This window comes from Pan paniscus, chromosome 1 (genome assembly GCF_029289425.2).
Source record: "Pan paniscus chromosome 1, NHGRI_mPanPan1-v2.0_pri, whole genome shotgun sequence".
Lineage (NCBI taxonomy): Eukaryota > Metazoa > Chordata > Mammalia > Primates > Hominidae > Pan > Pan paniscus.
Genome location: NC_073249.2, coordinates 8838212 through 8860827, shown reverse-complemented (window position 1 = coordinate 8860827; position 22616 = coordinate 8838212). Strand labels below are relative to the sequence as shown.

Sequence of the window (22616 nt, the reverse complement as noted above, 5' to 3'; positions counted from 1 at the left end):
ATGCATAGTTTGCAAATATTTTCTCCCATTCTGTTGGTTATCTGTTTATTCTTGTCAAGAGTTTCTTCTGTTGTGCAGAAGCTCTTTGGTTTAATTGTGCCATTTCTCTATTTTTGGTTTTGTTGCATTTGTTTTTAGGGTTTCATCATAAATTGTTTGCCTAGACCGGTGTCTAAAAGAGTATTTCCTAGCTTTTCTCCCAGAGTTTTTATAGTTTGAGGTCTTACTTTTAAGTTTTTAATCCATCTTGAGTTAATTTTTATATATGGTGAGAGGTAGTGGTCCAGTTTCATTCTTCTGCATATGGTTAGCCAGTTTTCACAACACCATTGATTGAATAGGGTGTCCTTTCTCCATTGTTTATTTCTGCTAACTTTGTCAAAGATGAGTTGGTTGTAGGTATGCAACTTTATTTCAAGGATCTCTGTTCTGATCCATTGATCTGTATGTCTATTTTTGTACCATGCTGTTTTGGTAACTGTAGCCTTGAAGTATAGTTAGAAGCCCAGTAATATGATGCCTCTGGCTTTGTTCTTTTTACTTAGGATTGCCTTGGCTATTGGGGCTCTTTTTTGTTTCATTTGAATTTTAGAATAGTTTTTCCTAATTCTGTGAAAAATGATGTTTGTAATTTGATAGGAATAGCATTGAATCAGTAGATTGCTTCAGGCAGTATGGATATTTTAATGATATTCTTCCAACCCATGAGCATGGAATGCTTTTCCATTTGTTTGTGTCGTCTATGATTTCTTTCAGCAGTGTTTTGTAGTTCTCCTTATAGAGATCATTCACCTTCTTGGTATTCCTAGGTATTTAATTAATTAATTAATTATTGTGGCTATTAGGTACATGTATAGTTTTTAAAACATTCTGTGTTAAAGGGAAAAAAAGTCAATGTGAGGGAAAGGATGTTGCCCAGGATGGTGGGTACAATTTTAAATATGGTTGTTATTTGAAAGATGACATTTGAACTAGGAATTGCGGGAGATGAGGAAGAGAAGCCATGTGTAAATCTGAGAGACCATATCATGCCTGAAGTGTGAGCAAGTCTGATATATTCAGGGAACAGCTGGAAGCCCACACAGCTGAAATGGCACAAGGGAGGGGAACATTGTAGAAGTTACTTAGAGATAAATTGGTGGGGACTAGCCCCTCTAGGGACTTGTAGAACTTTGTAAGACTTGAACTTTTTCTCTGAGTAAAATGGGAAGTTAACACACAGTTTTGGCTAGAGGATTCATGTTTCAAAGCTTGTCCAACTCGCTTTATTTTGTTGTTGTCGTTCTGTTTTGTTTTGTTTCAGGCTTTTAGCAGCCTGAAGCCATGGTGTTTAGTTTCGTGTCTAGTGACAAGCAGAAAAGAGGGACGAGGACGGGGCTTTACTGGCCCAACCAGAAACAGAAACTAAGAACCCACGACTGTATTCTGTCCCTTGGACACCCCTGTGAGAAGTTCTGACAACTAGGAATAGACTGTGAGAAGCAAGGTGGAGTGTCAGAGACCTTTCAGAGTTAAGAGATGACAGTGGCTTGGACCTCAGTGTACACAGTGGAGCTGCTGAGAAGTGGTCAGATTCTGGAACTATTTTGAAGAATATGCCAGTAGAATTTGCCAACGGGCTGGGTATGGACTGTGAGAGAAAACAAGAAATTGAGAGTGATCCCACAATTTTTGGCCTGGGCAATAGGAAGGGATTGCCATTAGCTGATAAGTGGAAGCAGCTTGGTAGAAAATGGGGCAATGAGAATTCTGTGGTTATGTTAGGTTTGAGTGGTGTGTTCCTTCATAATTGATATGCAGACACAGGAGTCTGGTAGTCTCAAGGCAGAAGGTGGAGAGTGAGGGTGTGAGTGTTAGAAAGTCTAACAGTATGGGTTCAATTGGGACATAAACCACAGACTAATATAAGCAGAAGAGTTTATTATAATGAATGATTAACCTATGATGGAAGAGTACAAGAATGTAGTGATAACTTTAACAGCACCCTAGGGATGAGTAAGCATACCCAAGTTCGGATAAGCTTGGAAGGGGGTCCCCTCTCTAAGACTGGGGTGCAGATATCATTGGAGAAGGTGTGTTCGCAGCCCACTGGTTTGCCTGGGCCATAGCTAGTCACGTCTCTGGGCAAGCAAGAAACACACTTCTGGGGGCAGGTGAACTCTAGCTAGTGGGCAGGCATGCAGGAGTTAGGATGCTACAGTGAACATGAAGCCCAGAGTGTACAGTATCCGTGTAGGGAGGGCCCAGGAAACAAACCTCAGGGCACAGGCAAGCCTTGGCTGGTGCAGGTGCACACTGCGTGGTGTCTGCATTGGAGGCAAACTGGTCACTGAGTCTAGGTCAGGACTGCAAGGTTGCCAAAGGGCTCTGCACTCTGGGTATGCTGCTGGGATGTGGCAGAGCACCCCCAGATGTCATTATACACCCACACCGCTGACCAGTTGTGCTGCAGAAAAGGCAAACTGCATGCCAGAGTCAGGAAGAGGACCCCCTTCCTCCAGCAGTGCCCCTCCATCACCTCCTACTGGCAAAGCATAACCTCATATTCGCTGTAAAGGGGGAGCGGGAGCTGCTGAGTCCAGTCCGTTATCTCAGATTCAGTTCTAGAAGGCAAACTGAGGGATGAGAGGCAGTAACTGGCACAGATGGTAGGGAGTGTTGAGGTTTTAGGAGGTATGGTCTCATCTGGCACGACAGTCACGTGTGTTTGTGACTTAATATGGTAGGTGTCATGCTCATATGAAAGTGTCTCTAGAAACAAAAAGTGACATGCACGGGCTTAGACTTGGCTTGAGTCCTCTTTGGAAATCTTTCCAGCTTTATCATGTTGGTGTAATGGTAATTATTAACTTCAGGTCTGACACAGTGTTTGAAAGATAGCTGAATAGTCTTAATTTTGCCTTAATAGTTTAATAATAACATTTGAGGGTACATGTGAATTTTATCTAGAAAAAATAAACATATTTAAACTCAATTTTTAAATTAAATATATGGGTAATAATCTTATTTGGCATTCCACTTCTTATCCTTGAAGAAAAAAATATCGCTAACCTAAATCCTTTCCCATAAATACAACACACTTTCTTTTTGCCAGATGCTTAAATGTCATTGGTCTGTTTTAAAGTAGTTCTATTTGATCTCTGTGAAACAGATGGAAGTATTTGTTATACAAACCTTATTTAGAATGTAATCTTTTTTTCTCTCCTGATTGCATATGTTTGGCAGTGAGCTTTCTCTTCTAGATGTGAATGAATCTTGGTTAGCCTCCAAATCTAAACACACCCTAATTTCAAAAACCACAATCCTGAGGACTCAATTCCTGTTTACTGAGGAATTAAAACCTAGAGAAACCACATAGTTACTAAATGCAGTACAACCTAGTGAGTTTTTAAAAACAAAAATCATTACAGTTTATTTAGGGTTATTGACTATCATTAAGTTCAGAGAGTAAGATCTTTTCCTAAGCAGTATATAATATTTACAGTTGGTTAACTATATCTATTGCTTCTGAATCTTGAAATATACTCCTTATATGGCAAAGTGAGCTTGTGAGGTGGATAGGAAGCAGTAGACTGTGGTGTGGGGAATGAGGGAGCAGATGAGGAAAATTACTCATTTTTTTAAGTGTGTTGAATGACTAACTTCAATTCAAAAATGTGTCTGTTAAAATATTCATGTATAACTATCAGTTGCATTGTGTTTTTCTGAAAATCATTTTTTTCTTTCTTTCATATTTAAGAAACAAATAAACAAAAAATCTTAAGTATTCAACCAGACCAAAACCTGGACATGAATACTATTAGCAGTTCAATTGAAGAAAAAACATGAAAAAGATAGGAAGGGAAAAAATTCAACACCCCCTTTGTCATTAAACAGTTCTAATCCAATTAGAAGGAAGAAAAAAAAAGCAGGTAAAGTAGAAAGAATTAGAGATCTAAATTTACACTTCTCAGGATTGGATTTCACAGGCATACTTTATAGTTTTAGCAATCTTTGCTTAAAGATTACTAGGGTAGTAGTTGACATACCATAAACTTTAATCTGGAAGAAGGGTATCATGCATGCCACGTGATACAGCATCCTCAAAAGTGTATACCATATTACATTAGTGCAAATGAATTGGATTAACTATTCTGTGTTCCCATAACTTCCTAGAGGAATTTAATTGATTCATGTTTTAAGCAACATTTAATCATCAGTTTCTTCAAACAAAAATGAGAGGAGTATTGACTTTCCCCACATAGCTGTTTTAAAACCATACTCTCATATTTCATTGTTTTATTGAGTTGGTTCATGGAATCCCTGCAAGTATGCTCATTTTCAACCATAAACGTGCTTAAGGTGAATTTCAGAATTAAAAAAAAAGAAGAGCTTTGGATCTTGAATCACTTACAGATTGACTCTATAAACTTAATAAAAATCAGAAATTATATTTCTTTCTTGTTAATCTAAGGTGTGACACTGCCTGTCACATCATAAAATTATTGACTGATTTTTTGATAGTTATGCTTCTTTTGGATAAACCAACTATATTGCATAAATTCCTGGAAAATGAAAATTAAAAGATTAACACAGCTGCATTGGAAATATGTGGAAATAAATGATCCGGGATTGTTCTTGTATGTCGTTCCTGTTATTTTACTTTATTTTATTAAGAGACAAGGTCTCGCTCTCTTGGCCAGGCTGGAGTGCAGTGGTGTGATCATAGCTCACTACAGCCTTGAACAGCTGAACTCAAGTGATCCTCTTGCCTCACCCTCTCGAATAGCTGGAACTACAGGCATGCATCACCATGCTGGCTTTCTCTTATTTTAATATGATATTTTTCTTTTATTAGTTGACATCCAAAAGGCTGACACTGTAGAGCAGAGAGCAGTTTCATGTTCACATTGTGGAATTTATGGCCATTTACTTTTTGCAGGCGGGTAGGTTCTCTGAGCACTTCTCCTTCACATTTGTTTTTAGTTTTGCATGGTCCGTCCACTTTACCGTCTTGTAGCCCTCTGCCTCCAGCCACCTACCCCCTTTTAGTTTCTCAAAACCATGCAGATCCTACCACTAGAACAGCACTGACAAAAAGTGTTCATTCAGGCAGGAGATTTCCACTTACCATCTCCTTCTAGTAAAAGTCTCCTGAATCTTCAGTTCTCATTCTTTTCTTCCTTAGGAATTCTTTGTATCAAATCCTTCCATTTCAGGCTCATACAGCAACATGCACCTTGTCTTTAGAATGCTTGTAAACCTAGACATTGTACGCATATTCACTTTTCTTTACTCCCATTCTCTCTGATCTGATGAAAGTGCTGTTGTTTTTCCTTAGTATTGTATCTCCTTGGCACATAGTAAGCACTACAAAAAACATTTACCAGATGAATGCAAATAATTGTTTATGGCAGCTAGAACGCTACCCTTGACAAGTTCTCTTAAATAGAATTTCTTTTAAAATACCAGGGCTTTGATCATGATTTTAATGATGGCATTGTTTCTTGGAAGAAAGAGTAATTCTGTGATCAGATGTTCCACAAAGTACATTTGATTATCAGTGTTTACTTTTACATTTGACATAAAGACTATTGCTTTCTTGGTCATTGTAACAGAAAGCAGAGTAACAATGTATTATAGAATCTGTTAGCCCAAGGAAAATGCGCTTCTCGAACTGATCAGATGGATGCCCTACACACTTTACCTCCACACTTATCAATTTGCACATCAAGATTAGTGTTTTCCTTATATGTCAATGCAGAAGACTTCAGAGATTATTTTTAGAACTCCCCAGCACTTCTTCCTGTTCCTGACCTTTTCCTTCTCCTCACCCGCCCATGCATCTTGTTCTGAAGTACGAGGCTCAATACAGAAATTAATCCCTTGGAATTTGCTATGTCACTTCCTATTGCAACATTTGCTTTTTAGATGATCAGTTACCACTTACCCTTTCTTTTGGGAGGTCTTTACCAAGTGAGCTGTCTACAAAAAGATGAGTCATCCTGGATGGGTGTTGTTAGAGCAGGCCATTAGTTCTCCATTCTACCCATCCGATGCTTCCTTTTTCTCCCATCCAAGTGGGAACCACCGATGCTTCCTTTTTCTAACAAATATGCATAACGCCTTTTTCACTATTCTGAAAAAAATGTATGGATAATAAATCTATATACATAACTTAAGTCACCTAATGTCTGACACTTAATATAAAGTAGTGCAGTAATGTATAATATTATATGATGTATTTAAGTATGTGAATGCTTATGTGCGATTGAACCAGAAGATATAAGGAAGCACATATTTGTTAAGGTATTTATAATCACCTTGAATACAATATCTAACAATGGTTTTATCACCACTAATAAGATTTTCCAAAATAGTTAACAGTAAATTTGAAGTATAGTTTTTCTCAGATACTGCAGCATGGCTTTATTCCTGGACAGCTCTGTGTACCTTAAAATATGATATAAGATATTTAATTAATATTAAAATAATGTATATAAAATAGTGTATACTGCCCGGGCACGGTGGCTCATACCTGTAATCCCAGCACTTTGGGAGGCTGAGGCAGGTGGATCACTTGAGGTCAGGAGTTCGAAACCAGCCTGGCCAACATGGTGAAACCCTGTCTCTACTAAAAATACAAATACAAAAATTAGCTGGGCGTGGCGATGTGTGCCTGTAGTCCCAGCTACTCAGGAGACTGAGGCAGGAGAATTGCTTGAACCCAAGAGGTGGAGGTTGCAGTGAGCCAAGATTGAGCCACTGCACACTTCAGCCTGGGCAACAGAGCAAGACTCTGTCTCAAAAAAAAAAAAATAGTGTATATTAACATCCTGAAAAATATTTAACGTGTACTTTTTTTTTCAAATTATGCTTTTGTACATAAAAGCTACTAAGGAAGATGCTGGTATCTATTACTGTCCTCTGCAAGGAAAAAGTAATTTTGTTGGGGAGCTACAATATGCATACAATTTTAATTATCATATAAGAATTCCACGGCTAGCATTCTATGAATAGTAGTTTAACAGAAAACACATCATAAGGCACTTTAAGTACCAACCTTAAAAAAGGGGGAGTAGATCATAAAGACTGTGGTGTTTTGGGAGGGGAAATATGGCATCCATCTGTAGCGAGGAGTGCAAATATTGCTTGAATTGAAAGGAGAGAAAGGGAGAAAGGGAGGGTTGCTGTATTACGTCTATGCCAGATTCACATTTCCCTCAGAAATGCTAGGTTCAACTACTGACCTATTTTAAATCACAGGCCTGTCTTCAATATGTACTGACCCGAAATGAAAAAATAGTCCAAGTTTCTACTTTTTAAAAAGAGAGAGGAAAGAGGAGAAGCAAAAGGATCACTGTTATTGTTGTCCTCAAGTTCTTTATAAAAATAGCTGGAGAATAAATCCTTAATAAATGTAAAAATTTTGGAATACTTTCATGTTCGTTTCATCCTAGCTTTGATCCTTGCCGCTATTTTTCCTCATGTTTTCAGTTCTAAATGTAAACCTGTTTGATAATGGAAACCCTTGTTTGCTTCTCCTTTTATTATGACTTTTTTTGGTTTCTCAGGAGGTCTTTGCTCAGGAGAACATGAATTGCACATCCTTGTGTGTGGTGTTGAATTGTTTGTAAGTTCTCTGTCTGCCTTTACCAGCCATTGTTTTTACATAAATTCTGTTCTTCTGTGATCTGCCTCGTTTGTCTCTTTGAGAACATTAACAAGCCTTTTAGCTTAGTGGAATACAAAAGTGTTTCCTGCGCATTCACTCTTTAATAACTACTCAGCTCTTCTGGGAGGACAGTTTCTTCTGACACACATAGAGTAAACATTTTCCAGTAATTTTCCTTGATGGCAGGCAAGCATTAGGGAAATGGTGCAGTTGGCTGGCAACCCCAGTAAATTTTGCCAACCTGATGCCATAAATGTTCACTAGGCTGTCTTCAAATTCCTTTATTCTGCTGATGTTACAGGAATGGACTTAAGACTAAGCATATTGTAGTTTATATACAAGACTTTCAGGTTTGGCCTGTGTGGTCATATAAGGTAGAGGTTTTTGAATGGTAGCAAACATAATTGTTCTCATGCCTGCTGAAAACCTTGGTTATGACTAAAGCTGGGTCCGAACTTAAAATTATGCATGAACAGTAAAAACATTTGATGGTTTTGATGTATTATGTTTGATAGGGTCATCAACCTTCCCTTCTTACTTCCCATGATTGCAACAACTGAAATTTAACTGGGCAATAAATTTATTAAAGGAATAAATAGTCAACTCTCTTAATAAGGATGTAGAACTCCTATCATGTTTTTCTTCACTGAACTTATTTAGGAACTTGAGTGATTCCAGATGGTATTACATGAGTATTTGGCTCTGAATTTCTTGTTTTCTCACGTTTGCCAACATACAAGTGTTCAAGACTTTCAGGTCCCTGAGGAGCTGTTCAGCCATTGGATATACAACTTTAGGTTGCTATGGTATATTTGATCATTCTTTTGAAAGTTGTCCTCAGTCCTTGGCATTTTAAAATATGAAAATTATTTAATGTAACCCGGAGAAGAAAGATCTGTGGAGCTGTAGTGTGTGAGTCGGTGGACCATAAAATGTAGATCTCTAGAAAAGCTAGTTTTCAAGATGAGACGAGATCAACAAGTAGTATATAGACCACCCATAAACTCTTGAATGTGGAATGTGTAAAAATGTATTTAAGTGGCCCTTTAATAATGCAAAAGTATTTTCCCTTAAATGTGCTGGGAAGTCCCCAGTCCAACACACAAGAGGCCATTTCATGCATAACATATATATATAGGGTTTTTACATACTCAAATAAAATGAGAGAACCTAACCATGAGATCTTTTTTCCCCTCCAATAAATATTTAGAGTGAACCTACTGTGTGCCAGGCACTGTTCTAGGTGTTGGTATTACAAAAATGCATCTTATATTCTCCTCTTTGAAGAGCTTTGGATGTAATGTGGATGACAAACATGAAACCAAATAATTAAAGCCTATTGTTCTTAAGTGCTAGATAGAGTTTTTTTGCAAAGAGTGGGGCAGTTGCTGAAAAGGCAACAAGGACTTGATCTTCGGGGAGGTAGAAGGATGTTCATAGAGAGGCAGTATCTGGGATTGTTCTTAAATGTTGGTCAATAATATGCTGCAGAGAAGAGATAAAGACCCAGCAGATGGAGCAGTATGATCAAAGGCATGGATGTAAAAATCTATAATGTGTTTTAGTTGAGGAATTTTGTGTTGCTGACAAGTAGTGCCTAGGGAAATGGGAGTCAGAGGAGGGGCAGGGATTGAGACTGGCAGGGATGGATGTGGACAGGTTGCTGTGGGGTAGCAATGAGAGTGAGAGGGAGAAGTCTGTTTCTAAGATGTTTTTCAGGGGAAGACTCAACAGGAAATGTTGGTAACAGGATGTGGGAGACAGGAGACCATACACAGGCTTCTTTCTTGGGTATTTGGATCACCATAGCTGGGATTGGATGTTCAAAATGATGAACAGATTTGGGGACAAAATAGAACGGATGATCAATGGCTCATTTTGTTTTTTTTCTTTCAAGTTTTTATTTTAGACTCATTATAGATTCAGAGGACTTTGTAAAAATAGTACACTGTGTCCCATATACCCAGTTTTCCCCAATGATAGCATCTTATAAAACTATAGTATAACATCAAAACCTGGAAAATTACATTGGTATGATCCATGGACCTTTTTTAGATTTCACCAATTTTGCATGCACTCCTACTGGGTGTGGGCATCATGTACACACGTATGCACGTATAGTTCTATGCACTTGTGTCACATGTTGATTCATATAATTATCAGCACAATCAAGATGTAGAACAGGACAAGTGGGTGGCTCATGCCTGTAATCCCAGTACTTTGGGAGGCTGAGGCGGGCAGATCACGAGGTCTATCACAAGGTCAAGAGATTGAGACCATCCTGGCCAACATGGTGAAACCCTGTCTCTACTAAAAATAAAAAATTAGCTGGGTTTGGTGGCACGCACCTGTAGTCCTAGCTGCTCAGGAGGCTAAGGCAGGAGAATTGCTTGAACCCAGGAGGCAGAGGTTGCAGTGAGCCGATATCATGCCACTGCACTCCAGCCTGGGGAGACTCCATCTAAAAAAAAAAAAAAAAAAAAAAAAGAAAAGAAAAAGAAAAGAAAGATGTAAAATGATTCCATCACCCAAAACCATGACCCAAAAGATCCCTTGTGCTACCCCCTTGTAATTACACCATCTCTTTCTCCATCCCTAACCCCTGGTAGTTAATAATCTGTTTCCATCCCTATAATTTTGTCATTTTGAGAATGTGATATAAATGGAATCATATGGTATATAACCTTTTAAGGTTAGCTTTTTTCCACTCAGTATAATTTCCATGAGATCCACTCAAGTGTTGAGTGCATCAGTAGGTCATTTCATTTTATTGTTGAGTAGTATTTCATGGTATGAACATACTAACATTTGTTTAATCTTTCACCTACTGAAAGGCATTTGGGGTGTTTTGAGTTTTTGGGTATTACACACAAAACTGTTACGAACATGTATGTACATAATTTTTTGCATGTCGACTTAAGTTTTCTTTTTTTGTGTGATAAATGCCCAGGACTGCAATTGTTGTGTTACAAGTTGTGTATATTTACGTTTTAAGAAACTGACAAACTGTTTTCCAGAATGGTAGTACCATTTTCCATTCTCAGCAGCAATATATGAGAGATCCAATTTAGCTGCATCCCTGGTATGGTTACTAATTTTTATTCTAGCTGTTAAAATAGATTTGTAGTGATAGTCCATCATGATTTTAATTTGCATTTCCTTAATGGTCAATGAGGATGAACATCATTTCATATGCTAACTTGTCATCCATGTATTCTCTTTGGCGATATGTCTGTTTATGTCTTTTTCCCACTTTCTAGTTAGATTGAGTTGCTCATTTGCGCCACCTCAGATCACCTCTTTCTGCCTTGTTGCTGCTGGGTGGAAGTTTGGCTGCCCACTGGGCCCCCAGATACCAGGTTGATGGGAAGTTGGAGTAGGCCTTGTATTAAGTAGCACTGCCTCATACCCACTTGCTCCACTTCATAGCGCTGGAGTGACAGTTCAGCTCTTCACTTAACACCTCAATGGGACAGTTTTTCATTTGGTGTTTGGCATAGGGCAGGTATTAAGAGAAAGGTTTTCTGCTCTGGCAGACCATCTTTTTCCTAGTCGTTTGTCTGGAGGAAGGAAACTGGCTTTTCTTTTTCTTTTTCTTTTTCTTTTTTCCATGTATCTGCTGGTGGTTCCAGGTTCTAAGCTTCTCTAGCACCCAGTCTGGGATAAATGGGAAGAAAATAGAAAACTCAAGAAGTTCATCACCATGCTGTTAGTGATACTGTGAGGTTGTTGGCCAGTCTGCCTTCTTTCCACCCTTCATTGCTTCCCTATGTTTGTTTGTACCATTATGTCCAGGTATTATTCTAAAAAGAATTGTTAATCAGTAAAAAGTTTTGAATAGGATATACATGCTCTGATTTGCACCTTTTAAAAACAATCACATTAAGTACTTCATAGAACATGTGTTAGAGAGAGTCAGGGATGATTTAGGGGAGACCAATCAGGATATTAGAATAGTTGAGTTGAGGGATGGCGGTTTGGACAAGGATGGTGGCAGTGGAGGTGGATCTGAGACTCAGTGATTCACTGGATGTGGAAGTGAAATATGAGTAGATGTTTAGGATAACCCCCTGCTTTCTGGGTGGGTGACGAGTTTTCCAATTTACTGGAATGAGGATCACTGAAGATTTAGAGGAAGAAAACCTGAGTTGATTTTGAAATATGTTTTATCTAAGATGCTTCTGAAGTATCCAGGTGAAAAAGTTGAGAAAGTCATTGTCTGTCTGGACGTGGAATGAAATTACAGACTTAGAAGGGAAACCAGAGCTAAATGTATTTATTATATAGTGTGGTGAGGTATAGTGGTTGAAGACCTGGCAGTGGGGACGGAGTGGGTTCAGCAGAGGGAGGGAAGAGATTCACAAGAAGAAGATGTAATGTAATCAAAGGGAGCAATATTAGGATGCAAGGTTGCCTAGTAAACATAAAAGTATCAGAAGTGATGGCGTTTGTGGAGAGAGGCAAAGGGCTTAGCATTTAGCTACATTATGAAATTGGAGAGAAAATGAATAAAGGAACTCGTAGAAGTTTGGCCAGCCCAATATTTCTACATTATATCCCTTAGAACACTGGTTCCTTGGGGGATATCTTTCTGTCTGTCTGTCTTAGACACACACAAATGCACACGTTTTGTGAGAAATTAAGTATAAGGAATGCTGTTAAACAAAACTAGTATTTCCAACAGCATAATTTCAAAGAGTGTTTAGCATCGTGAGTCTTCACAACAGATGTGGTATACAACAATTCCTAAGACATCTCAGGGATTTAAGTTAGTGTCCTCTGGGAGTTAGTTCTTGTAGACTGAAACGATGTCGTCTTGGAAGGGACTTTCCCTAATGGAAGTGAAAAAGACTGGGAGAGGGAAGGTTTGTTAGTTGAATGTTCAGAACCTGGAAATTCTTTGATGTGATTAACTAATGTGTAGGTGTGGAGCCACTTTGTTCGTGTATTTGGCCATAAGGAAGAATGAGCCCATTTCAGCATTCGAGAAAGAGTTGCTTAGCACCATTCATAAACTCAGCAGAAATGGGTATCAATTCAATATCATAGCCGCCCATTTCCCCTCCCCCGCAAATGAAACATCTTCCTGCCTATAGCGTTAATGATTTTTTTCCCCAGGAGTTGAAATAGTACAATTCGGTTGCAGAAGGTATATGAGTCTGGGGTGGTGGAGGTTGAAGTATTTGGTGAAATCTGCGATGACATCCAGGAATCTGAATCTGCACTGGCTGGTGGTGACTGGTGAAAGCATCCAGGTTAGCAGCACCTGGGGTGTGTTTCATTTATAGGCAAACACAGTAAATCTTGAGAAAGGAATATTCTGCTACAGATCTGCAAATGATCAGGGTGAGAGTGGGAAGGGGTGAAAGGAAGGAGCAAAAAGATAGTACTTGTAGACTGAAACGATGTCATCTTGGAAGGGACTTTCCCTAATGGAAGTGAAAAAGACTGGGGGAGAGGGAAGGTTTGTTAGTTGAAAGTTTGGAACCTGGAAATTCTTTTATGTGATTAATTGATGTGTAAGTGTGTAGCCACTTTGCTCATGTATTTGGCCATAAGGAAGAATGAGCCTGTTTCAACAACGGCTCATGTTTGTTCCATGTAAGTGGTAAAGAACCAGGTACTTAGCACAGAAGACAAATGAGGAAAATTGTAGCTTCCTCACATATCTGAAAGAGATTTTGAAATGACCCTAGAGAGTGGACCTAGGACCGATAGCTAAAAGTAGAGGAAATGTTTTGTTTAGTATAAAGAAGCCCATATTTTTGGTGTTTCTGAACACTATTCTTTAAAGATGTGATGACCAATTTAGGACGACAGTGAATTTTGTCACTCAAAGTGCTTAAGTATGGGGGTGGGTGGTTAAGAATTTAATGATCAGCTAGATAGGAAGGTTTTACCAAACATTAGTTCTCAGTGTCTGCTCCATGGATGCCCAGGGATTCCTGCCATTCTTTTTGAGGGGATCTGCAAGGTCAAAACTATTTTCCTGATACCGCTAAGATGGTATTTGCCTCCTTGACAGTGTAAACAGCTGTGCTGATTAAGCAAAAGCAGCGGTAGGTAAAAACGCTGGTGCCTCAGCAAGAACCAAGGCAGTGACACCAAACTAAGTTGTTGCTGTAATTCTTCACCACTATGCTCTCACAGGGAGAAAAAGTCATTTCCTTTGATAGAGCAATAAAAATGATCTATTCTATTAAAACTCAGCTATTTAATATGTGTCTGAATCTTCTGTGTGATGAGGTGGGAAGTAAACATAAAGTCTACTGCATGGCGAAGTATGTAGTTATTTTGATGAAAAATACTTGTGTGATTATTTAAATTGTGAATTGAACTTGTTTTTTTTTTTTCATTGAACACCATTTCTACCTGAAAACCAGACTGCAAACCGTGGTTATTCATACCTTGATATTTGCTAGACATTTTCTTGAACAAAGTAAGCCAGTTACTTCAAGGAAAACCACTCAGAGTATTTGTTGCCAATGATAAAGTCTAAGCTCTAAAGCAAAAATTAGAATGTTGGAAGTCTTTTATCTGCCAGCATAAGCTTGAAAGTTTCACCTATACTTAAATACTTTTTTCTGATAGCATTACAGATGATATTTTTAAAGAATTGACTTTATTTTTAGTAATCCAAAATGACATATCCCAGAATTTGGAAGCTCTGTGTAAATCAGTGAATCAATAATTTTTAAATGACCATTCTCACTGCAAGATAGAACAATAAATTTTTATGTAACAGTACAAAAAGTAAATTGATATGTTTTTCACTAATTTGGTGTAGTACTAAAGATTATCTACACTTATCTGAAAAAGCTATTAAAATATTCCTCACTTTCCCAACTACCTATCTGTATGAAGCTAGATTCTTTTCCTATACTTCATCCAAAGCAGCAAATCACATTAGATTGAATGCAAAAGCAGATACAGATTCCAGCTATAAGCCAGACAATAAACAGAACTTCAAAAATGTTAAACATTGCGACTCCTCTAATTTGAAAGAAAAAAATCAAATTATTTTTACATTAATGGACTTTTATGATAATTTTGATTGAATGAATACATATTTGAAACCCTTCTTGGTTTAATACCTAATATGGTAAATATCAATAGCTATACAGATACTCCTCAACTTATGATGGTGTTATGTCCCAGTAAACCCATTATAAGTTGAAAATATCTTTAATAAACAGTGCATTTAATACACCTAGCTTATCTATCAAATATCATAGCTTTCCCTAGCCAGCCTTAAACATGTTGATCACTTACATAGCCTACAGCTGGACAAAATCATGTAACAAAAAGCCGATTTTATATAAAGCTAATATAAAAATTTTGAGTCAAAATTCAAAATATGGTTTTTACTGAAAGTCTATTGCTTTTCCCACCCCAACTTACTATGGTTTAAAAAAATCATAAATCAAACCATAGTAAGTTGAGGACCCTCTGTAATCCTCAAAAACTAAAGCTCCTTGGCATCTTGTATAATTTTTAGGAGAGTAAAGAATCTTGGGTCTAAAATGCTTGAGAACTGCTGTAGTTGATGGCCTGTGCTTCTTTCCACCCCTGAGATTTTTATGATTCTATGATATTATACTAATTCAGTGCTTGCTGAAAGTGTCCACGCAAAGGAATTTCTCTCTTCCTTGCCAGGCGTGCCAACACTCAGGCTTTGCTATGACAGAGAGAGGATTTAGAGATGAGAAACAGATAGGTGTTGTCCCTGTCCTCACAGAACTTCCAGTCTCTGTGTGGAAGATATAAACCCAAAATTCACAAAAATAAATAAAATTACAGTGGCAGTATGCTAGGGAGGAAAAATAGTTGGAAGAGGGTCTTTCATCAAGAAACAGTTCCCCCATGAAGTGACTGAGCATGTAATACATAATGAGCCTTTCAGACTGAGGAATCCACACGTGGAAGGGCACTGTGGGGGATGGAAAGCACTATTGTTCCGTGTCACCATGAGAGAGGGCTTGTGGCTGGCACACACGTTCCTGGAAAAGAGTGAAGCTGAACTGTGGGCCCCTTGGTGTTCCATGGCAAGCATGTTGCCATTTATCCTTTGCAAGATATTTAGGAGGTTAATTTTTTTGTCTATGTCATAACTTCTCTAAACCTGTTCTTTATCTTCATTGTTCCTCAAGTTCATTTCATAATAACTTGATTTCCCTTCCTGATCTTCCGCCATCCCCAAGAACCCCCCTCCTCTTTATTTTCCGTGGCTGGTTCATCATTGTTGAATTTTAGTTCCTTTTCTTCTCTCCCCTTGTTTGCATTCCTCACACATTGACTCTTCAGACCTTTTTCTTTTCTTTTTTCTTTTTCTTTCCTTCCTTCCTTCTTTCCTTTTCCTTTCCTTTCTCTTTCTCTTTCTCTCTTTCTCTCTCTCTCTCTTTTCTTTTCTTTCTTTCTCTCTCTCTCTCACACTCTCACTCTCTCTCACTCTCTCACCCAGGCTGGAGTGCAGTGGCCCAATCTCGGTTCACTGCAACCTCCACCTCCCAGGTCCAAGCATTTCTTGTGCCTCAGACTTCCGAGTAGCTGGGAATACAGGCATCTGCCACCACGCCTGGCTAATTTTTTGTATTTTTAGTAGAGACAGGGTTTCGCCATATTGGCCAGGCTGGTATCGAACTCCAGAACTCAGGCAATCTGCTCGCCTCGGGCTCCCAAAGTGCTGAGATTACAGGCGTGAGCCGTGCACCTGGCCCAGACCTTTGACCTTTTCACTCTGTGTCATCCTCTTCAACCTGACCTTCCTTATTTATGGGCAGTAACCTCACTTCCAAGTTTAGTCACAAAGTTGAGATCATCCATGTGAAAGATCTTTCTAATATTCTTTTCTGTATCAAAATCCTCTGTGTCCTTATTCTTCCCTTCCGTTGTTGTTCCCATTTGTGAGGATAAAATGTCTACTTTCCTACATTTTCTGTCTCTGACCTCTACTCTCACATCTCTGCTGGCTTCTCCTCATCCTCCTTCCTGTTCTTCCTCCTCCTGCCTGTTTCTTGATAGGTGAGCCTCCCCCAGGCTCTGTCCTTGGCTGACTTCTGTCTTTCCTCTGAAGCTTCTTCCTCAGGGTTCTCTTCATGTCTGACTTAAGGACAGCTGATTCCCAATGGTATCTTTTGCCCTCGCAGCTCTCCAAATGTTCCAAGTTCTCTCAAGCCTCACTGTCATGCTACCATTACTTAGTACCACAAAAGGAACACCTGTCACACTGTTTCATGGCAGTTTATTCTTTTGTCTGCCTCCTGTTTGGGCTGCCTGAAGGCAAGAGTTGGGATTTGCTAGCCCTTGTTTTCCCCCTTACCATAATAGTGAGTTGTGGTCCGCGAGTGATACTTCTTTGATGAATTGAATGCACCAATTTCAAGCCTGCTTTACATTCCTACCACTTTAGAGATCTCCCCACCTGGACATTCCAACTGGGTAATTTTTCATTTGCTATTGATTTATATACTATTCTGGTGAAGTTACCTTTTCCAGAGCACTGTCGGATTGAATAGGAGAGGGCATTATTTGAAAATTGGCACTTGACGAAAACGATTTTTAAAAAATACAAACTATGCTACAAGAAATGGTTTAAGGCCAGGCACAGTGGCTCATGCCTGTAATCCCAGCACTTTGGGAGCGCCAGGAAGGCGGATCACTTGAGGCTAGGAGTTCGAGACCAGCCTGGCTAACATGGCAAAGCCCTGTCTCTACTAAAACTACAAAAATTACCTGGGCATGCATGGTGGCTGGCACACACCTGTAATCCCAGCTACCTAAGTGGCTGAGGCATGAGAATTGCTTAAACCTGGGAGGCAGAGGTTGTAGTGAGCCGAGATCATACCACTGCACTACAGCCCGGGCAACAGAGTGACAGAATGAGACCCTGTCGAAAGAAAGAAAGAAAGAGAGAGAGAGAGAGAGAGGGAGGAAGGGAGGGAAGAAAGAAAGAAAGAGAAAAAGAAAAAGAAAAGAAAACAAAAACAGGTTTAGCTCTTGGACTAGTCCACAAATGACTATTTTAAACCTTGCATCAAAAAAAAAAAATTGAAAACAAAACTGTAGCTGTACTACGTTATAGTTGTGGGGGTATTTACTTAAATATGAATATTCACTGCATGTCTGTAATTTGTTGGGGTGTTTACAAACTATGAGGGGAATTCTAAGATGCGTCAAAAGCTTTAGGGATTGGCTTGTGTGTTTCTTTAAGATGATTAATGTTTCAAAATGCATGGATTCAGGTGTACCACTACCATCTTTGTGCATATCAATCATCGCTGTGGTTGTAGAATGAAAAGGGATATGTTTTTGAAGTAATCGGTTGAAGGGGGAAAATGAAGGGGATTCATGCTGTATATCTAGGCTGAGGCAGGCAAACAGCTTGAGCCCAGGAGTTTGAGACCAGCCTGGGCAACATGGCAAAACCCCGTCTCTATAGAAAAAAACAAAACTTAGCTGGAGGGTAGTCCCAACTACTTGAGAGGCTGAGGTAGGAGGACCTATTGAGCCCAAGAGGTCAAGGCTGCAGTAAGCTGAGATCACGCCACTGCACTTCAGCCTGGGTGACACGGTGAGACCCTGTCTCCAAAAAAAAAAAAAAAAAGAGAAGGATAAGGAAGGCTTCATTTGGCCATATTCCTCCAAAAGTAACATAGGTTAAAAAAAAGAAAAAAGAGTGTATACTTATTAGAGTGTATACTTTCTCATATAAATGCACATGTGTATATATGCATACAAACACACACATACAGATTTGATCTTCATTATTTGCAGGTTCTATATTTGCTAACTTGCCTAGTCACTGAAATATATTTTTAACTCCAAAACTGACACACATGGGGCTTTTGTAGTTATTTGCAGACATGTACTGAGTGGTGAAAAATTTGAGTCTCCCAACACACATGTTCTTAACTGAAATCGAACAAGGCAATGTTCTGCCTTTTTGTTTCAGCTCTCGTGCAGTAAGGCATCCTTTTTGCAGTCCATTTAGTACCATGTTTTTTGCACTGTTGTGCTTTTGTTAGTGATTTTGGAGTCTAAGAGGGCCCCAAGCACAGTGTTAAAGTGCTGGCTAGTGTTTCTGAGCACAAGACGGCTGTGATGTACCTGATGGGGAAAAATCTGTGTGCTGGACAAGCTTTGTTGAGGCATGAGCTATGGTGCTGCTGGCCTTGAGTATTAATGAATCAACAGAATATATTAAATGTCTTTAAACATCAAACAATGTTACATATTGGTCAGTCAATGAAAATGTTGTGACCCCAGAGGCTCACAGGAGCCCTATATTTTTTCTAGAAGTAATAGTTCAGTATATGCTGATTCAGTGCCCAGTCCATAAATAGCAAGAATTGACCGTGTGTGTGTACACATGTATGTATATATTTGTGCACATGTGTATATGAGAGTGAGAGGGCCAGAGATTACCTGAGGTGGAGTTAACTAAGCCCCAGAGAGAAAAAGAGAAACTATGTACCCATAGTTGTGGATAACAAGAAAGGAGTTTATGGGGCATAGATAAAGTGACAGTTCCCTCGACTTGCCATAAAGTGTACTGTGAGCCCAGGGCAGCTTTATTTCTTTCTGAAGTGAGCAGAAATGGTCTAATAGAGTACAAGGTATAAAGGACTGTGCAATTAGTAATTCATATGTGCTGAATAGTTTGGGGAGTGCCTCTAGAGTACTAGTAGAAAGTCACTTTGTTCTGAAGACATTGATGAATTTCATCCTTCTCTTGTATCTTTAATTATTACTCTGATTTACCTTAGCCATCTTTTTGCGCTTACAGCTGCCTTTTGATTTGTTTTTGTGTTGTTTAAGACCCAGGGAAATTTACTGTGTCCATGGAGTAGGATTCTGGTCATTCAACCCCACGTTGAGTCTATTCAACAGCTAGATTGAGTGTATATTAAGGTGTCTAAACAAAATCAAACTAAGAAACCTAATTATGTCACCAAACTGTAGCAAGCTGGATTTTTTTTTTTTTATGAGGTTTTGGGTATAGAAAGGGGTTAGGCTTGGAGATAGTTGACTAACCAACTGCTCTGGTAGAAACTCTTTCCTTTAAAACAATAAAGAGGTTATAGGGATTGGAGACCTTTATGTGTTATACTTTGGTGGGGACTTGTGTGTCTTAAAACAACCCTTGCCTTGTCTGTATTCTTAGCTTTAATGTTCTTTTAGAATATTACCTGAGTCTCTCATTTGCCAGAAAGATGGGTATTGTCATTTTTAAAAGTCTGTCTTGTAATATGGCTTTACATGGTCTTATGATATTATTTATGAGGCTGACTCTCATAGGTAACTGACGAATGAAGTAGTATTTGCTCAAGTAGTAAAATTCTTGAGCAAAGCCACAATTAACTGGAGATAAAAGTAAGATTACTGTGCAATTGAAATTCTAGAAGAAGAGTTTTAATTTTTTGAGTAGCTTGGGATATTTGCAGTGAAATGTACCTCCGTTACTTCTTTGTATTCTTCTGACGCATCACATTCCAAATGCAAAATTTATGAAACTGTCAGAGGATCAGCTTCTCTGGCAGATCTCTCATCAGTTCTTCTCTCGTTAAAAGAAACTTCTTTTGAGACACGTCTTTGTTAGTTAATCCTATCAACTGAAAACCTGCATTTCAAAACAATCAGTAAATACAAAGCAGAACCTAGCTTTGTTTAGGTGGTATCTATCAATTCTCTTGAAATTTATCAGGCTGTAGCTTCTATAGCAGTTCTTGGCTGAGCTGCTCGTCTATTTAAACAAAAATAATATTGAAAGAATATTAACTTCTGAAGATGACTCAGAAATCATAATATAGTGGTCTATTCTTAATGCATGAAGAAAATGTGATATTTTGGCTCTTTTAATACACCTTTGTGAGTTGTAAAATAATAAAGACAGGACTACAAATAAAAATAATCCAAATATTCTATAAAATAAAGACAGATTTGTGCTTCTTGAAGTCTATAAAATCTCCTACCCTATATTAATATTAAAAATGTACAGGATCTTCTCTCATAAGGAAACACATTTAGAATGACAAATTTTTAGTTTGCGATTATAAAGGGTAACAGAAGACACTTAAGAAGAAAATAAGCATGGAGTCATTTTTGTATCAAAAAGAAAATCCAGGCCAGGCGCAGTGGCTCACGCCTGTAATCCCAGCAGTTTGGGAGGCCGAGATGGGTGGATCACCTGAGGTCAGGAGTTCAAGATTAGCCTGGCCAACATGGTGAAACCCTGTCTCTACTAAAAATACAAAAAATGAGCCAGGCATGGTGGCAGGTGCCTGTAATCCCAGCTACTTAGGAGGCTGAGGCAGGAGAATGGCTTGAACCCGGGAGGCGCAGGTTGCAGTGAGCAGATGTCGCGCCATTTTACTCCCACCTGGGTGACAGAGCAAGACCCCATCTCAAAAAAAAAAAAAAAAGAAAAAGAAAATCCAGCAAAAGGATCAAAACCTTTTATTTTTGTTCCATGACTTAAATCATTTAATTATATTTTCCCCCAAGTACAAAAAGCAATAAACAATGATTTCCATAGTTAAATAAATACTTTTTTTCTTTAAAAATGTTATGAAACCTTTAGTATCAAATTGCTTCCAAATTCAACTTGACTTCTGAATAAGAAATACTACTTTATAAAATGAAATGCCTGTGTTCTAGAAAGTATTATAGACCGGCAAACTAACAAAGGAAAACTATTGTTTTAAAGCATGCTTGAAAGAATAAACATTTCTCAGATCACTAATGGTCAATAACATTATTTGGAAGATTTGGGGATAATCTGGTTTGCATTAAACATATTTACACTTTATTTTATTTTATTTATTTATTTATTTATTTGAGACAGAGTCTTGCTCTGTCACCCAGGCTGGAGTTCAGTGGTGCAATCTAGGCTCACTGCAACCTCCTCCTCCCAGGTTCAGGTGATTCTCCTGCCTCAGCCTCTCAAGTAGCTGGGATTACAGGCACCTGCCACCATGCCCCGCTAATTTTTGTATTTTTAGTAGAGATGGGGTTTCACCATGTTGGCCAAGCCAGTCCTCAAACTCCTGACCTGAGGTGATCCGCCCACCTTGGCCTCCCAAAGTGCTGGGATTACAGGCATGAGCCACCACACCCGGCCATATTTACACTTTAAAATGCCTCATGAATTAAGTCAAGCTTTACTATATACAGATGCTAAGAAACATGAAAATATATAGCGTTTTGCTGTATTCAGATCAGCAAATTTATCAAGATAATTAGATTATTATCTAAGGGATTCTGTTGGCCAGACTTTGAAAAACTATTTGGTTTTTGTTTTTCTAGAGAGCACAGTCAGACGAACTCGAAAAAATAGAAAAGCATGGCCGATCTTCCAAAGACAAGGAAAATGCCAAGTCTCTGGACAAACCTGAACAGTAAGCATGCCTTATAACCACGTAGAGGGCGTCCAGGCTATGGGTGGGCCCGTTTTGTTTGGAAAATGCAAATGCAGTCTCTTCAGTGCATACTTGTTGTAAATGAGATGAGGATAAACATCTGTTTATGTGAATTATATTTTTCTTTTTAACTTGGCTTTATTTCCTTAGGTTCCTTTATGAACTGTCACTAATCCCCAACTTTTCAGAGCGAGTCTTTTGCATCCTGTTCCAGTCCACATTTTCAGAAAGCATTTGCTCAATTCGTCGCAAACTGGAATTACTACAGAAATTGTGTGAGGTGAGTTCTGGTCCAAAGAGAGCTGAAGTTGAGTCTCATTTAATTGTGCTCAGCCATGTTCATATTTCAGAAAAGCATTCTTTTATTTACTCTAAGTACTCACCAAATTTGAAGGATCGCAGTCCCACAGAAGGGAACATTTTATGATTGACCTTCAAGATCAAAGTAAATGTTCCGGCGGGCGCCCAGGGCTGCAGGACCACATTGCTAGAATGTGGCCAATACATGTTGGCCTCCAGAGATTTCTCTGCCCTCTCCTTTTGCC

The 22616-nt window shown here is 38.7% G+C and overlaps 1 protein-coding gene across 5 annotated transcripts in view; it reads left to right on the top strand.

Annotated features, from left to right (window-relative positions):
- Positions 1-22616, top strand: part of FMN2 (formin 2) — a 391989-nt gene that overhangs the window by 217709 nt on the left and 151664 nt on the right. For all 5 annotated transcript variants that reach the window (XM_063594698.1, XM_055098129.2, XM_055098105.2 and 2 more), the window contains 2 exons: positions 21959-22050; positions 22222-22351. In XM_063594698.1, the coding sequence (XP_063450768.1) occupies positions 21959-22050; positions 22222-22351 (222 nt within the window). The remainder of the gene's footprint in view (positions 1-21958; positions 22051-22221; positions 22352-22616) is intronic.